Genomic DNA, 18,713 nt, shown 5'->3' on the forward strand with positions numbered 1-18,713 from the left:
AACTCCCCGCCCTGAGGGGAGCACTGAACATTCCTGCCTGAACTGGAGGATATATAATCTTGGAGTTTTGGAACATTTTTCAACCCACTCGTGGGATCCAGAGGACGGCTGCATCTCATCGCTCTCAACCAGACTTAGACCACCACTGGACTGCGATCACCAGTTCTGGCCAGACTGCAGCAGCTCTCCCACCAGCAGGTTCTTCCCCTCTCCCTTTACTTTGGACTCAACAGGGCCCAAGGAACACCACTTTGTTCATGCCCCAGGGTACTGGGTTATACATTTGGGTTTTTGTGGGTTGAGACCAATTGTTTGTTTGTATTATTGTACTTACTGTATTATTTTAATAAATTGTTATTCTGACTTATAATCTCTCCTTTGAGTTGGGTTCATTCCCCCTGCTGGTTAACTTTTAAACCAGCACACATTTCCATGACATGACTTTAATAATTCTAATGTTTTAGAATATATTTCAGCAATTATGGCATTTGAATGTGTCTGTGTACATGTAAAACAAAACTGAACATTTAAGTGGAGGTAGTGTAAGCTTCCTCCAATAAAACAGTTTTATAAATGGAGTATGATATAAGCTGTATCTAAATAAGAGCAGATTTGGAACTGGGGACAGGAAGACTACTGATATAGAATCGAACTTCTGAAAAAGAACAATTGTTTCACTCATAGAGATTGGAAATACTGAAATGCAAACTCAACAGAACGAACAAAATTACTGAAAATAGCCAAGAAAATAGAAAATGCAAGAAAAGTATACAGATCAGCAGTGTCAGAGATATTTAAAAGGTGAAATTAAGGTAGAAAAGCAAACATGGAAGCTAATACTGAAACTGCAGTTAGACTGAGAATATCAGCTCAGGCAAGCAAGAAAAGACAGGGTGTGAGGGTACCAGAGACCAGTGATAGATAAAGTGACTAAGGATGAAAAATTAGCCAGCCACGAAACTAAATTAATTTAGAGGGAGTGACAAAGTAGAAGATTAGTTACTTAGGATCAGGAAATCAAACATTAATATAGTTATGAGGGACATCAGAACAGAGAATACACCTGTACCAGGTGCCTACAATTAACATGCAAAGATGAAGTAAGTGCTCCTAACAGGGATTAACCACCTTTAGAAAAAAAATACAGAAACAGAAGGAATTCTGCCCTTTGTTACAACTGCTTTCTTCAGAGTCAAAATAATTTGTCAGAAGTTTTCTGGGAAATCCTGATATTACCTCAACCAAAGAGCTGGATAATATTTTTGCTGCAACTGCTCCTCTTGGCGTCTAAAGCTGGAGTCAGCTATTCCACCATTTAATTCCCACTAAGCTCCCACAGGTTAGCATTCCCTCTGTTCTCACTTGTCCTGTGACAATACAGTTGCGAGACTGCATATCCCAACAAAACCAGCTTTAACTCTGCCTCTGTTTTTAAATAATTTCTCATTTCACCTAGGGTTTCCGCCCTAACTTCAGCCCCCTGAAAACTATAGGCAGTATTAGTTACACAATACTGGACCATTCAGTTTTTGTTCAGCTTTTTAAAATAGCATTGTATCTTTTTAACTCTTTTGGACATGGCACTGTGCTATCAGGAGAGATGAACACAGTGCGAAGCAGTGACACTATTTTGATAAATACCTGAAAGCAGTCTTTCTTCATTTCTCTATTAGACAGTCACTCAGAAAAATACAGGAATAAGAAATTAAAAAAAAATTAGCAGTAAGAAAATAAAACAGGAGCATCTGTTGGTGTTGGTTTGGCATAAGTTTGGAGGAACAGACAAGCACAATGGGGAAGACAGCACACCATTTTACTTTCATATCCTGTCCCTTGTGGTACATTGCTTTTAGAGTAATTTCCATCTTGCTTTCTTCCATCTGAAGGACCTGTCTTTTATTTCCTTCCCTTGTTATTCTCACATCTGAACTCTTGCCTCTTGCTGACACAGGATGGCACTTTGTGTGGAGTCAGCAACACTGCATGTGATAAACCACGTTTCTATCACAAATCTAAACTAACCCTCTCAAGTGAGCCCTTTTGAACACAACTCAGTCCATATATCTCCCAAGTGTTTTTTATGGCTTTCGACATATTGATATTTGGTTAAAATATTAAGTGTCCTCTTAAAAGAAAAAATTTATCAGAAAAACAAAATCAGAAATACCTGCACTCTGTTTCTTCTTAAGTAAGGAAGCACAAGCTGCATTGGTTGCCATATCTAAAGCCAGTTTCTTCTCATTGTTCCTCAGATCTGTTCTTGCCCCTTCATAATAGAAAAATTGTCATCATGAATCACTGTCCCAGCTATTTCTCGACCAATGGCATTCTGACATGAATTTCAGTAAGGTGGGTAGAATAGTAACGGACACAGGAGTCTGACCTATGAACTGCTCTGAAGCAGACCAGAAGTTATGGATGCTCTTCCACAAGCTACAGTTATTTAGGGAACTTGCTGGCTACTCTCCCTTTCTAGCAAGCAGATGTCATTGCTGCTCTGGGGTTAAGTGCCTACTTTTGTCTGCAAAGCAGGATGAAACCTATCTTGAGCAGGTGAGATGTCAACTTTCCAAATAGCTGTCAGAATTTTCTGCAAGACTTATAAAGTCAGGCAGGGTAGCTGGCTAAGGACTGTACTTGAGTTATACAAAAACACTTAAAAATACAAACTAAAAAACATTCATGAATCTAGTCTGCCACATAGATTGTTGAAACCTTGGTGAAGATCTTTACCCTTTGCCAGCAGCATCTCTACAATATCTGCATAACCTTTCCATGCAGCAGCATGCAAAGCTGTGTCTCCCAATTTGTTCTGTGGAGTTAGAGGGAAAAGCAACAGGATTAAAATACAGCAAAAAACCTTTCAGCTTGTACCAAGGATGAATAACATCACACATCTACTGTAAGGATCTGTTGGTTTAACCTACCTGTTGGTTTAACTCTAGGTTTGCCTGGGAAAACAGAACATCTACTATATCTGCAGAAAACAGGGAGAGGTTTAAAGAGAAAAATTTAGTAGAAACAAAACAGGCTTTTTGCACTCTTAGTATAAATTTTAATTTAGATTCAATGAAAGAGCAATCCAATCAGCTAATAAAAATCTGTAACAGTCGGACTGCATTGGGCAAACAATCATTAGTCAAAAGACATGCTATTGCATAGAATATGCAAAATAACAGAAAACTTCTTTTTGGTCTGTCCTTCTTCCCACTCTGCTTCTAGCAGTTACACTGATGAGAATGCCTGCTTCAATGGCAACAAAACACACAGCAGTTGATGGAGCTGAACCTCCCTTCTAGTCTAATTTTTCTTTTTATAAAAAATAGAACAACATAAAAAAAAGGCTTTGTTATTTGTTATAGCACTGTAATTTTATCAGTCTGAATAGCACATCAAGAAAAGCAAAGAACAGTAATTTCAAATTAATTCTCTGATACCTTTATGGCCTCCGTGGCATGCCCAGTACAGAGCTGTGCTTCCAGCTTTGTCTAAGCCATTGACACCAACTCGATTATCCAAACACTCTCTCAACCAGCTTAGGTTGCCTGAAAGACAAAATCAGTTTTGATGATTTTTTTTTTCTTTAAAGAGTTAACAGAACCATTAAAGACACATAGTTCTCTCTGAATGACAGTCTTCCAATGAACTTAAAAAGAGAAAAAGGGAGTTAGCAGCAACACCATTCATTAAACCAAAGTCACACCATATGTTTTCCACTCCCAGAAGACCTTCAGATCCTTATGCAGTTAAATGGATGGTACCACACTTTTTCTGTGCATACAGTCACAGAGTGGCAATTCTACCAGGCTTGTATCTCAGCTTTTCAAAGCTGTAAAACTTACCAGATAACTTGTTCAAGATACTAGACAAGCAAAACAGGCAGAACATCTTAATTCTTAATATACTATTATTATTATAGCAGAAAACAAGCAAAACAGCCTTTAGCATTACAGGACTAAAAGACCAAACACACTTACCTCGTTTGGCAGCTTCATGCAGTGGATTATCAATAGACTCCGCTTGCTCTGCCACTGAAATGAAAGAGTAAATTCTAACTACTTCTGAAACTGAATAGATATTTGATATCTGTGGAAATAAAACCTGGATTTATTCCAGAGGAACCAGTAATACATAGTTGATTCTAATGTGAAAAAGGATTTAGGAGTGACAGACTTGTCAGAAAAACTTGAATTTCCTGTGTACAGGAAAGCATTTCAGAAAAAAGCTTGTGAAAACTTTAAACAGCAGCATCAAATTGATCAGCAGTTGCAAGTTACCAGGAATCTAGCAGTATTTAATCTCAGTTATTACTTCCCTTTCTAAACTTGTAAGATGGTTCTGAGCAGTTGCATGAGGCTAGGCTTTCAACCTACAACTTGCCATCTATAGTTATGAATGAATTATTTCCAAGGGGTCTGTGAAGGGTAGCTAAAAAGATCGACTGTCAAGAGGTTTCCTTTTTGTTTGATGGAGATTTTTTATTTTTCCTGGAAAACTTGTGGGAGGTCTGCTTAAACAATGACAGTAGTGATGGGCAGATTGAAGATCAACCTTCTGTTTTAAAACTTTCTTTTTTAGGTGAAAATCACTAACTAGTAAGAGTACAGGCAAGCAGGACAGTGTACAATATGAGATGAATGGGATCTCTAAGCCCTTGCACTATGGTTGTTATGTGAAAGGGTTTTCCTCAGATCACAATGTTACTGTAATCAGATGCAAAGCAGGAAAATACTGATAACCGTACATTAGTTACCAGAAATAAAAGTCTCCAGACTCTTTTGGCCTCTCCAGATCTTTTCTTACTTTGATGTGTATTCCTCCCATAATGTTTGTAATTGTAAGATTTCACATGCTTAACTTGCTAGCCATGAGTAAAATAAAATACAAATGCCAGATTCTGGGATTTAATTTTAAAATAATTTGTGCAAACAGTGAACAAAATTCTAATGCAGAGAAGCCAGGCCCTGAGCAGACAGCTATTACACAAGCAGCACAAGTTAGTCATAATGAGCAGTGCTGGTTGAGCACAGCAGACAGCATTAACACTAACAACACTGTCTCAAAAGCTTTTTAGCAAATTTTTGCCAGAAGTTCCACAATAAGTATTTTTATTGCAGATAACACTGATTCTGCCTTCAGCAGCTTTTCATTCACATTCTTTTAAAATGTGTTCCTTCGAGCCCAGCAGATGGAGCACAAAACCCCCCCACAGATTCAGTAGTTTCAGGTCTGTCTCTACCCTTTGCAAAAAGGTTATAGAATAGCACAGGAGATCACAGTGTTTCATTGGTTAAAACCAATGAAACCTGTCAGTCCTAATGGTGTAACCAGAGAAAGATAGCCTGAGGGATTTTACAGTTTGCCTAAATCAGAAGACATGTTCCTATTACTCCTTGTTTTAAGGTCTGCAGAGACTTCTGTTCTGCTTACACATGAAAGTTTTGCAAATGTGCAAACAGAGATGCCACTCCCCAACCCTGCTCTAAAATGGAAGTTTTCCAAGTTATCTCAATGGGAACACAAATTGAATTGGTAGACTGCTGGTTTTATTTTAAATATAACACACTTCAAAAGACATTTGAGTGTAGGTAAGCATGTATGGACTATTCTGCTTGCATATAACAATGCATGACCTCTGAACTCTGGCAGATGGCAAGAGTAGAGTCAGACTGGAAGTCCCAAACTACAGTGAAATTTGATGCCATGGTCTCAATAACTACACCATGGATTGCTATTCATGTATTTCTACTTACTACAGGGCAGGGAATCATAGCACTGCTACCATAAGATCTCCTAGTGAAGAAGGGACAATGTGAAGCAACCACAGTCAGTATCATATTGGCAGTTATGATGCAATCTGTCATGAGACACTGTTACTCTGTCTACAGTTCCTGGAAGGACTTGGAAGAATTGTGCTGTGTTGTCTGTATTCATGGCTTTTAAAAGTGATTTTAGTTGAATCTGAAAAAGCAGTTTCTATCCAGTCCAGACATGTAAGGGATATTTAATATGATGCAATTCTCAAGTAAACAATGTTTTCTGTGGCTGGATATATTCACTAAAATACAACAAATGGCAAACAAAAATGGTTCCTTTAGAACCACGCATTCGTCCACTCAGAACTGAGAACATCTATTACTGTTATCTGCACAAGCAGAAACATGAACACTAGGCAAACTTATGCTGTCTTTAGGTTATAAAAACACAAGACAGCCTGTCCACTGCTGATGTACAATAGTGACTGATACTGCAGATAGGTGTATTCTGAAACACATAGTAGAGTACTGTTAGATGCCAATGTGATCTGCTTTTGAAAATAAGTGATGCCGTGGAATGTTGGTGCTAAAAAAATAACTCCGGAGCAGTTAACTAGGGGGTGAGATAAGGAAAGGGTTTAATGTGCCAAGGCAATAGGTGTTACACCACGCGCTGGCTGTGCCTAAGATGTTACATTTTATAACAATATCTGTCCAATCCCAAGTGTGTCCACCCTGTTACTTTTGCCCTGACCCACTCCCCACCCCGCCCCCTGGGAATTGGGGCTGGGGGCTTTTGAGACCCTCTCTTCATCAATCTTCATCTTCTTCAGGGCACAGAGTGCACACAGTCACCCAGTTCTTGACCGTGTTCTGCAGTTTAGGCCAAGATACAAACATTCTCCAAACAGAACAGGCCTTGCCTTGACAAGAGACTAAACATTTCTACTGGATTTGGGGGTAGAATTAATATGGGGAGCATAGAATGGGGTAAGAGGGTTAAGGAATGTGTAAACTGCTTGTACTAAAGGGAAAAGGAGTGAGGGTTGCTGCTTTTAAAATCTACTTCTACTACTTATAAAACTTATAAGGCTTACAAAATTAGAAAAATAAAAAACTATTTGGGGCTTAAGGCATCATAAGCCTTTTTGTTTACTGATTTTCTTTGATTGTAAATTACCAAATAAAAATATTCTAGACATTACCATAGTTGCTTGGAATTAGCCCAGTTCTCCCCTTGCAAGTTCCTTTCCACCAATTTGTATCACTCTGCAGAGAAAAGGGAAAATATTTTAAAAGGTATATGTTGCATCTCAGAAGTGTTCAGTCTGTATGGGATGTCTTGGACTCACCATGTCTGAGATGTAAATGATATCTCCTTCTTCAAAGTACAGTTCATCTGGCTTAAAAACAGAAAGAAAAAAAAAGAGGAATGAACAAATATCTGAATATGTGTACAAATGAAAAACGAATACCTGGATAATTCAGAATACATTCACCTCTTCATTAAAAAGAATGATAACTCAAATTCTCTAGCACCTAGACAACAACCTGATAGTCAGTAGTTTGACTTGTCTACAGATAACCTTTTGGATCTGTGATCTTCCTAACAATGCAGAAAGACTGCGTTCTTTCCAACAGAGCACTGGGCAACAGAAGCAGTGAAATTTATATTTGTGTTTGTTAATTTCATCCCCCTTTTGGAAGAAAAACCAAATCACGATTTCAGATCTTAGACTGTAGGTAACAGATACTACAGAAGAAAGTATGCTGCTTTAAAACAGAGTGGACTTACTGGAGAGTGATGATTAATCAGGCAGTTTTAGTCACAATAAGAACAAATACGCATCAACAGACTTTATTTTGTTGAAAACAGTACAGTAAGTCTAATAGGCCAATCCTAGCAGAATTGAAGAAATGTTACTGACAAAATTAGAATTAAGTTTTTCAAACCTCTAAAATTTAGAAGTACTTACCGTTCTGGGCTCAAACGTATACAGGGCCCTGAACACTTTAACCTGTCCTGAGAAAAACAGAAATAAAAAAAATCAATACCAGTAGCATGCCTTTTAAACACAGCATACACATCCAGCCCTCAAATCCAAATACATTCCTTTCCTTCAACCTTAAAGTAGCTTGCTGAATGAATTTGTGTTATGCTCCTGTCATGAAAATCGTGATGAAAAGACTCAGCAGCATGAGTTATGAAGGAAACTGTCCATCTGATCAATGATATGTAAGTAGCCTCTTATGCACACCTAACATGGTCTTTACAGCTCACCACTCAAGTGCTGCCATTGATTTCTGAGGCAAAGTGTAGTTTCAGTCATATACACCCTCACACACTCATACATGCTATATATATATATCTTTATTCTAGTATCACATCTGTCAAATGATACAGAATTAAGGAAAGAAAAAAGAAACAAAATAATGACCAATGTCTGCACCATGTTCTCATATTTACTTGCAGTCATTACTAACAGGAAAATAACACAGTACCATGGAAGTCATTGCATCTAAGAAAAATGACAAATGGTCACCAAGTCCTATTTATGGAATGTACAACTGACAAGGTGTTCTATTCAGATGCTTAAAATAAGCTAGAGTGTTTGCAATTCCTATTTGTGTTAATAGGGCAGCTTGGAAGAGACTGTCCACAGCATTCAAGGCAAGAAAAGACAACTCTAATGCAGAGAGGTACAGGTTTAATTGCACAAACTGCAAAAGAAACATCCCCACAAAAATTTTTAAAAATTCAGTGAATGTACACTTCCAGAGCACCGGCAGAAAGTACGAGAACTGCTTAAGTCCACTGAACTCAATGCAGAAATATATTATTCCAACTGTTCCACATTGTTTACTTTAGAGTACCTGAAGATTTAAGCACAGAGGTTTATTTACTTTTAAATATCATAAGTATGCAAGTGTAGGTTATGTACGTCTTCTTACACTATCCTTTACATGTTTATACAGATCAACTATGTGAAGCAATGTTCGGTCCATCAGGATAACACATTACTCAGGTCACACTTAGTCCAGACTGTTTTGTATACTCAGAGAAACTGATGAACTTACTGCCAAAGGCTAGTACTGTACAGTTTACATACGTGAAGTTTTGTGTAGTTTATTCAATATAGATGTGTAGTTTGCCTCAGAAACTAAGTAATTACAACTGTGGCAACAGTTAAAAAGGATGAAACCCGTATTCTGTTCATTACCCATACAGAAATGGTGAACAAGGAAAGCAGACAGTAATATGTCCTAGATCTAAGAGATCAGCATGAAACATCTGATTTGCAGCTGGGGAGAAGCTAAACAACAACAAAAACAATGAGGGAAGAAAAAAATAAAAAAGAACAAGAGATGACAAAACAGGATGGATTACAGGAGTACTGTCTCTTCTCCTTGGCTTTCTTACACAGATGACAGAAAAACACAAGACAGAACTATACACTGACAACTCTGGAGATTACAACCATCAACCACTGATTTTCAAGGTTTTATGTAAGCAAAAGGAGGAAATGGACCACATAAGATGGTAGAAGACAGGGAAAAGCAAAAAATACGTATTTGTGTGTGTCATGCGTGCTTTCCGTAATAATGTACAGGATATGAGTCAACAGGTTTTCTAAAGCTATCACCCCTGTGGAGAAAAAGAGGAATGGAAACACTGATGCTGATAAAGGTATTGCTGACATGTTGTTTAAACAAAAGACAATTTACTGTTAGTTGCTAGTTAGTTGTTAGTTTGTTTTTTGTTTTGTTTTGTTTTTTTTTTAATTCTATAAAACTGAAGGAGAGAGTTACTTCCCCAAATGTCCAGTTGTGGTGTCACACACAGACTGACATGTTCTAAAACATTCCTGTGATGAAATACAAAGAGTACAGAACTGCATCTATAGAACTGCAGGTCTGGTTAACGCTAATTTTATAGCACTTTATATAGGAGTTAATAAAGAGATAGCAAGCCTGTTTACTTCGCTGCAGTTAAGAGTTTAGAATAAGGGGACTTTGGGACTTGTAATGGAAATTACTTGTACCAAATTTTAATGCAAAAATTCAGTCCAGAAGGTTAAAATAACTAAATGTAAGCACGTAAAGGGCACATTTGACTTGAATTAGTCTTCTGGAAATAGAGATTGTATTTCACTAGACACAGGGGTACCTGTAATCACTTTAAGTACTTTTATCTAGCAATACGTATCCCTAGGCATGCAGGCAGACTTACAGCTTGCATTGGTGATAACTTTGCTTTGGAACAAGCTAAAAGTTAGACACCTAAGGTCTTCCTCTGCTCTCACTTACTACCATCTATCTACTATGAACCATGTTTCAAGATTCATACAAGATGGTGAACAATTAATTAGCACTGATTTGAACTTATCAAAGTTGACTGACTGCACCTCCCCACCACAAACTTCTAGAGGACAAAATAACTAGAATACAAAAATATGTATCTTTTTAAAATTTCAAGGAACTAGGCAAACATTATTGACTTTATTCTCAGCATAACTAACAAGAAGAGTATCTTTCCTAATAGCAAAGTAAATGGGGGCACAGAGCAGTGAAGTGTCCCACAAAAAAGTCTTTCTCTAAGTATAGGTTTTTCTTTTCAATCCTGTTATGCCCCAATATGCTCAGTGGGTTTAGGGGATGGTTGTTTGATTCTGTCTCGGCAGTGCATGGGAGAAATAATAAAATTTTCAGGAGGTTCAATAACAAACTATTACTTGTAAACTTTCAGAACATAAAGGCAGAATAAGCTACTTAGCAAATTTTAAAACAACATCCAGACAAAGTAAGGCATTTTACAAACTTTAACTTTGCAAACTTAAACTTAGCCAACTTTAACTTATCCAGATATCACAAGGCACTTACTAAGGCATTGACTGGAAATTTTTAGTCTGGCTTACAATACGTTTTGGGAAGAAGTTAGAAGAGTAGAAGGATAAGAGTAAAAGAATATCACAACCCATGGATCCAATGATGAGACTAGATTGTTGCAATGTCAGTGTCCACTGGTCAAAGTAATGATGGCAGTCCTGATCGATCGCGAGTGGTGGAAAGCCCACAAAACAAAGTTCAGTGGGTTATTCTACACTCAGGATAGGTGGCAATGGCCAGGTACCTCTGCTGGAGGAGGAGTTTTATGCTACCTGATGTACCACTGTGGATCATTTGCAGTCCTCTGGTGGAAGACCCCAAAAATGAGTGTGGGAGCACTTCAGTCTTTGGTGGTTTATGACACCTTTTACAACATGACACCTGCCTCTCATGTCAGTGTAGTTAAGCCACTGTCAGAAGGGATGAATACCTTCAGCCTACCTGGGAATGTCCCAATACCTCCCCCCAAGGAGAGTTTTCACACCTGAGTCAGTTGTGTAAGGAAGGTATCACTGGCATAATAAAAAGCACTATCCCACCTTGCAGGATCTGCTTCTCATCTGCCTCTTCCCTTATTTTGCTCAAAACCCAGCTGCTTGCTAAACAAAGATTAATTGGTTGTGGTCACACCTTCTGCACCTGGGCCCTTCCCTTGCACCTTGTCAGCAAAGCACCTGCTCCTTCTGCAAATGAAGGATTGTTTGAGCCATTACTGTTAATATTTCAGTCTCTCACAAATCCTAACTTTAGCCACAAGGCTGTCTTTTCTCTTCTCATGGAATTTGCATTAAACATCTGCAAAACAACTGTTTGATAAATGAAAAAGGTAACTTATTACACATACTAAAAAGATACAAATATTCTTAGCATACAAACTTCCCAAGTCATAACTTGCCAAATCCTCCCTCAGCAGCACAAGACGGTAAAGTATTCAAACTAATTATTCTCTCTAACCAGCAACATAAAACTGACTTTGTTAGGTTGGGCTTATCCTATAAATGTCTCCAGCTCTTATGAGAAAGGGAAACAGGCAACTTATATTTCTAAGATGATCTTCTCCCAGTTAAGTGCTTAGAAGCAATCAAACGGAGGAGCTAAAGAGTAACAACAGCTTAAAAATGTAGCTTTTGATATGTACTGAACTGAAGCGAGATACCTGCTACGCTTCATAATACTAAGTAATAAAAAAAAACCCTAAACCTAAACCACCATTTTCTAAAAAAACCAGATTTTTATTTGTAACAATTTTTAATCAACTGCAGTATTGTTAACAGAAGAGCGTTTCCAAAGAATGCTAAGTGTTTTCACAACAGTTACTGTTTCTCTCCCACTGGTGCTTTTTTCCCCACTTCCTTTCTATTCTTTTACTCAAGCTTCTCTAAACCACCACAGACACTGGCATTTACCCGTCTTTTATGCAACCTGCCACCAAAGTATTCTCTGTTTTCCTCTTATTTGCTTTCACCCACGAATGAAAAGCTAAAAAAAGAAAAAAAAAAGGGACACCCCCCCCCTTAATCTGTATGGTATTACTTATTTAGGTCTTTGTGTTAGGCTGAACTTTCAGCACCAAAGGGGAGAGAAAGCAATTTCATTAGCTGTCAGCTAACATTACTTCCTCAAGCAAAAGAAAGAAACAAACCAAAACCCAAACCAGTCCTTGGTTAAAGAGACATTTACTTTAAAGAAAATAATCATGGCAGTAAGCCAACATTCACAGCAGCTACCAAGGCGTGGCCTCAGGGGACTGATGTGAGTCTTTTGTTAGCATTTCACACCCTGCTTCATCTGCCATAGACAGACATAATCAAATCTCATTCATACAAGCAAGATTCTACAAATTGGATACTGATCCAGATGCTGCACCTTTTCATTAGCTATATTTAGACTGGGTAGCTCAAGACCACCATAAAAGTCAGAGTAACTTACTTAAGATGAACAGACTCACTGCGTTCACAAAGCACTATCAGTACCTACAATACAGGGATGATCTCTATGCCGTTGAAAGTCAGAATTTACCATGGTCATCTACAGAAAAAATTAAAAAACTGCAAGCCTTTCGATAAACTTCTTCAAGGGTTCAAGTTAATCCTGGGCTGTCATCAGCCATCTTCCTCCTTGCTTCTACAACGTTGCATAGAAACAGTTCAGAATCAGGTAATCTCTCTGGCACCATCTCGATTGAAAATATCTAATCTGAATCCCTACAAATAGCCCAAAAATAGAAAATATGCATAGGATATGGGATGACGGGAAGAAGAAGGACAGTTTGCATGTTCCAGGTCTCATGCTAGATTTAGTCTCTTCTGAAAACATTTATAACAGGGAATATGAATTTTGATACATGTTCAGATTAATTTCTTTGAAGGAAGTAAGAGGCATCTTCTGCCTGACCTCACAGAAAGCATGGTGGTAAAAGCACAACATGTTTTTCTCAGTGTTGGCCTAAGAACCCACAAAGGATCTACATACTCTGGTAGTGTATATCAGCAATTTGAAGTCACAACCTTTTGGCCAAATGGAACTATCAGAGGTAAGCTACAGATCAGAATAATTTGTGATATGCTTGTAGTTTGCTTTAATAAGAAAAGAGATGTTCAGCTTATGATCTCCATGTGTCTTGGGGGATGTGCAATTTTACTAGTAGGACATTATGGCCAAACAAACTTTTTTTTCCTGGCTTCTCATAGAATAATTTAGCTCAGAAAAGAACTCTAAGATCATTAAGTCCAAGCATTTACCTAACACTGCCACTGCCAACATGGTAAACTATGTCCCTAAGTGCCATATCCACACATCTTTTACATAATTCAGGGACTCAGTCCATTCCCTGGGAAGCCTGTTCCAACACCTGACATACCCCTTCAGTGAAGAAATTTTCCCTTATATCCAACCTAAACTTCCCCTGGCACAAGTCAAGGCCATTTCCTCTTGTTCTATCACTTGTGTCACTTGGGACAAGAAACCAACACCCACTTAGCTACTACCTCCTTTTAAGTAGTTGTAGAGAGCAATATGGTCTCTCCTGAGCCTCCTTTTTTCCAGGCTAAATCCCCCCAGCTCTCTCAGCCACTCCTCTTAGGACTTATTCTCTAGACCATTCACCAGCTTTGTTGTCCTTCTCTGGACACACCCCAGCACCTCAATGTCTTTACTGAAGTGAGGGGTCCAGAACTGGACACGGCACTTGAGGTGTGGCCTCACCAGTACAGGGGGATGATCACTGCCCTGGGTCCTGTTGGCTGCACTGCTTTTGAGGCAGGCCAGGACATCCCTGGCCTTCTTGGCCAACTAGGCACACACTAGCTCACTTTCAGAAGCTGTCAACCAGCACCCCCAGGTCCTTTTCCTCCAGGAAGCTTTCCAGCCACTCTGCTACAAACCTGTAGCATTGCATGGGAATTGGAAAACAAGGTGCTTTGCACCCAGATCTTCAAGCAGGAATAAAAGTATTGGAAATACCTTCTACAGGCGTGCAGTTTAGCACTTTGCTCAGAGGACCCTGCACAGAGACACAACCAAGTTCAACATAGCTTTTAAAGACTACCACAACTGAGACAGAAAAAAAAGTGGGGTCCTCACTGTTTAGAGAACCATCTTCCATGTCTAAGTAGTGCTTGTTAGAAACAGGAAGTGAACACAGGGCATACACATCTGCGGGGAGGAAGGGGTGAGGATGCATGAAACAAACAAACAAGAAAGCCTAGGAATCTGCTTAGGATCATATTAAAAAGAACGAAAAAGATAGACTGGTGCCAGCATAGATGAAAAACTGGGGTAGTCCAGGAACAAACATGAACTGCACTAATCAGTGTCTGGAGTGGAAGGAACAAACAGTATTTCTTTACAGAAAACCAGAACTAAAAATATTCTCACAGAAGATGAACGTGAACACAACTTCACTGGCACAGTTTAAAGCTGCAATCTTCTACTTCTTACCAATTTTACTTCTGCAATACCAGCATGCCTTCACCTGTAGAAAGCTTGTTTGTGGCCCCAGAACCTTGCAGTAAGGAGAGTTTGAGATGAGAAATGGAAGTTTAAAATTCATACCAAAATCAGACTTGGAACTGTTCAGTTGTTTCTCTCCCCTTAGAGCTGATGACTGTTGTGTAACTCCCCATATTCCCATGCTTACATCTTCCTAGCTAACAGAAACATTTCTCTGTCTACTGAAGAAACCCAACCTACCACTTACACTGAATTTAAGCCTACTGCTAACGTCTGAGGCACGTGACTCAATGCAAGTCTTCTGCTCCCATGAATGCTGTCACAGCTCCTACTTTACCTTAGAATTGAGGTGAACTTGTGATTGAACTTCAGTATTTATGTCCAGAATCCTATTTTGAACTCTGACAGCTACTAGTGGGAGCAAAGTCAATGAACCCGCTTTAAAGAATCAACTCTTAATGTTACATAAGTTATGTTTCCTCCTGCCTGCTTTCCTCTCAATTGGAATAATTTAAAACTACAACTTCCTTGGTACAAAGACTAGTCTTTCTCCATAAAATATAAATGTTGTGTCAACTGTAGGCCATGATCAACAAACCTTACTCTGTCTGGTAAATATGAAAGTAAGTAAGTTTTCTTTAAATATTAAAACACCAGTTTCATATCCCCAAAAGCTGTTGCTGCACAGTATATGGGGCTCTAATCAAAAAGATCTAATCAAACAGCAAGCACTGTTCAATGAGACAGTGTTCAACCAGCACACAACTAGCAGAAGCCAATACAACTTGTCAAATTCAAAGGACTCCATAAGTAACTTTTGTAAATAGGATTAATATCCAAAGTGATATGAACTGTGCAAAGAATAATGTAGTTTAAGATATAAAAAAATCTTTCGAAAGACGGAAGGGAAATCCTACTCTTGCAAAATGATGACAGAGAAGTATGTTTCTACAATTTTCAACACCCACTCGACTCCTTTCTAGTTTTAATAGGCTAAATAAAAAATATAGCTAGAAAATAATAATAATACAGAACCACAAGAGAAAAGCAAAGCTAGACATGCTTGTTAAAAAAAAAGCCTTTATAAACAATTGTGACCCCTCACTTAAAGACTAACCACAGACCCTGAAAGACTAGTTCAAGTGCTGACAAACATATCCCGTGACTGTCTAACATATACTGATGTCAAAACCATTTTTCTGCAACTGAAATCCTAATGTTCTGTGCACACAACAGGATTTATAGAAGAGCCATCTATCACATAAAATGGTCTCATATACTGATGGAAATGACAGTGCTATAGCTTGTTGATTTTCCCCCTTCACACATTTTTAAAGCATGGTCCAACTGTAATGTCCAAAATCCCTGATTAGAGCAGTGAAGACTGTTTTAAAAAGCACGAATATTTATTTCATTAAATATTATCACTTCACTGGCATCTGACATATTTACTTCCCTCTCTATCTAGCCTACACTTTTTATTTCTTGAACACACAGAAAAGGACTATAGCAACCAATGGCTTGTTTTCTCTTCTATCTCATCTGAACTGTGTAAATTCAGCACGGCAAGCAGACTTGCTGTTCCCTTACACAGCTTATAGACTGGATACCTGATAATAACCAGTGAAGAAAAATTAACACAGCTTGACCAAATGCACCAAGATATTCCAGACATTCCAGCAACTGCAATCTAAATGCCACCAAAAGAGACAGCATTACACTGCTGTAGAAAGTATTTCACCACATACAGCTTCTATATTAATGTCTCTAACATTTATAATCCTAAGAAATTAAATGACAATCGCACAGGCGAAACTGGTATCATGGACAGAAGAAAGTCAGACATACAAGTACAGAGATATTTTGAAGTATGCTAGAAGGCAATGCATTCCTGAAAATTACTTGTAAAAAATTTAACACAACAGACTCCATAAAATTTTCTCTCCTCAAAAATTAGAGATTTGGCAAAATTAATCTTATTACTTTAATCAGCTCTGAAAGCCACTACCAAGACAGTCTTATTCTTTCTCTTCCTCTTCCTTCTTCCACCCATTTCCTCTTGCTGTGTCAAGCACTCATACTGTAGACATTAAAATGACCTTATGCAAAAAGTCAGAGCAGCGATCCAGCTTGTCATGCCACTATATGGAATGGAAAGGGATGGTGGGAGTAGGGAACCTGTCCTTTTGACAACAGTCTGCATTTTATCAGATCAAGCATACCACAAAACTGCACCCTACCAAACTAGTGAGAGACATCTATATTAGACATATCTAAGTCAGTATGAGGCAGGTTAGGCAGGGTGAGGCCTTTAACTCCTTAAGAATCTTATTGCAAAATAGAAAACTCCATTAACAACTTCACTGGAAAAACCTACTCTTCAGGTATATTCAGCTGTTAAGAGCAACACCACATCCTGTTAGAGGCCTGCAGGTTTCCTCAGTCCTGATTGTCTTCAGTAAGGGTTCACAACAGCAACACTTTTCTTACTGTCTTCTTCAGTTGAAGCAAGCTCTTTTCAAAGAGGCTCAGCAAACTGCAGGGCAGAGGAAGTTCTTCCAAGGATGAAACTCTACATTCAGAGAACTTTAGCAGATTTTTCTTCTGTAGGCAGGTTGAGATTGATGGTTTAAATGGTCTAAACTGGGTTTGCACTTACTTGCGTTTAAATCAAAAACTTGTTTTATGAGCTATCTAGTTAAAATACTTAATTAGGTTATGTATTTAATTAATTTTTTTACATCAGTACTACAAATAGTATTCCAAATACAAAAAAATATTGAAGTTCAGATACATTTAGGGATCAGATAGTCCTGCTTTGGGAGACATCAACTAGTCTTGTCTATCGAATTATATTCATGGTGATTTTCTTAACTTCTAAGTAAGAATTCAAACTTTTACATTGGGAGACAATACACAAACGTGATAAACAGCCATGGCATTTTCTAGACCAATTCCTTATTTTAAAAAAGGAAACCCTGAAAATAATGGTTTAAGTTTTGGCAAAAGAATGTATGTTCACCGAAAAAACACCACTTCTAATCCAGGATTTAAAACTGTGCAACTTCCAATGGCCTTTCATATATTTTTAGGAAAAAACTGTGGCTGTTATTGATTTTTTAAAAACTAACTTTGCACTGGTTTTTTCGGAAAAAATACAGGATCAAAAATGTACGCATCGATGACTACATGCACTAGCAAAGTGAGGGTTTGGCTGCTGGGAGTCCTATAAGGGAATGCAGTGGATGCCACGTTAGAAGAGGAAGAATGTTGCGTGGGACTGTGTTATAAAACTGCTTTTATTCATTAATATATTCGTAACCCATGCAACCACAAGGTAAACCTCAGAGCATTCCAATGCTATTTCTTTAAAGGGTAAAGGGTCTCCTGCGCGTTTCAGCCCACGCAAGCAGCTCCTCGGCGGCCGCTGCAGGCCGGACACGCCGCGCCGCCCAGTGCCACGGGCACGGCGGCTCCGGGCAGGGCCGGCGCCGCGCGGAAGGAGGCCGGGGCGGGAGGGCTGCGCATCCACAGGGATGTCCCCGGGCGACGGCTCTGGCCCGGTGGCACTCATGAACATTCTCCCGAGCTACAGCAACCACGGGATCCCGCCCAGACACGATGCCCGAGGGCAGATCCACGGCCCTTTCCAGCCACGGGAGCGGCTACCTTCCTTCCCGACACCAAGAGAGCGGTGCGCAGGTTCATGGCGGGAGGGCGCGGACAGGAAGAGAAGGGCGGCTCTGCCCCGCTCCCACCCACGCCCGAGTTCTCTGTTTTGAGGGCCCATAACCCGACCCCCAAATCATCCACGTGTCAGCCAGGCAGCGGCTCCGTCGCGCCCGCGCACGGGGACGGCGGGTCCGGCGCTGCGTCCTTACGCTCACCTGGCTTGGCCGGTTTAGGTTGGAAGGCTTGGACATGGCTGAGCCGGACCCCTAGCGCGGACCGGGGAGCGGCGGCGGCGATCGCTTTGCCTGCAGGTGGGCACTCGGTGCGAGGAGGCGGCGCAAAAACTCTCCGTGCTCCGGGAGCGGCCGCGCCGCGGAGACAGCAGGCGCAGAGCGGGCGGATCGCTCCGCCCCGGCGGCCCAGCAGGCGCGTCAACCCAGCCCCGGC

The 18,713-nt window shown here is 39.6% G+C and overlaps 1 protein-coding gene across 1 annotated transcript in view; it reads right to left on the bottom strand.

Annotated features, from left to right (window-relative positions):
• Positions 1-18,569, bottom strand: part of OSTF1 (osteoclast stimulating factor 1) — a gene marked incomplete at its 5' end in the record, with an annotated part of 21,928 nt that extends 3,359 nt beyond the window's left edge. Inside the window, 9 exons of the mRNA XM_018085837.1 lie at positions 2,168-2,266; positions 2,734-2,812; positions 2,928-2,977; positions 3,438-3,545; positions 3,978-4,031; positions 6,962-7,025; positions 7,109-7,159; positions 7,733-7,779; positions 18,482-18,569. Coding sequence (XP_017941326.1) covers positions 2,168-2,266; positions 2,734-2,812; positions 2,928-2,977; positions 3,438-3,545; positions 3,978-4,031; positions 6,962-7,025; positions 7,109-7,159; positions 7,733-7,779; positions 18,482-18,569 — 640 coding nt within the window. The remainder of the gene's footprint in view (positions 1-2,167; positions 2,267-2,733; positions 2,813-2,927; positions 2,978-3,437; positions 3,546-3,977; positions 4,032-6,961; positions 7,026-7,108; positions 7,160-7,732; positions 7,780-18,481) is intronic.
• Between the last annotated feature and the right edge of the window lie 144 nt (positions 18,570-18,713).

This window comes from Manacus vitellinus, unplaced genomic scaffold (genome assembly GCF_001715985.3).
Source record: "Manacus vitellinus isolate BGI_N305 unplaced genomic scaffold, ASM171598v3 scaffold_9_pilon, whole genome shotgun sequence".
NCBI classification, from domain to species: Eukaryota; Metazoa; Chordata; class Aves; order Passeriformes; family Pipridae; genus Manacus; species Manacus vitellinus.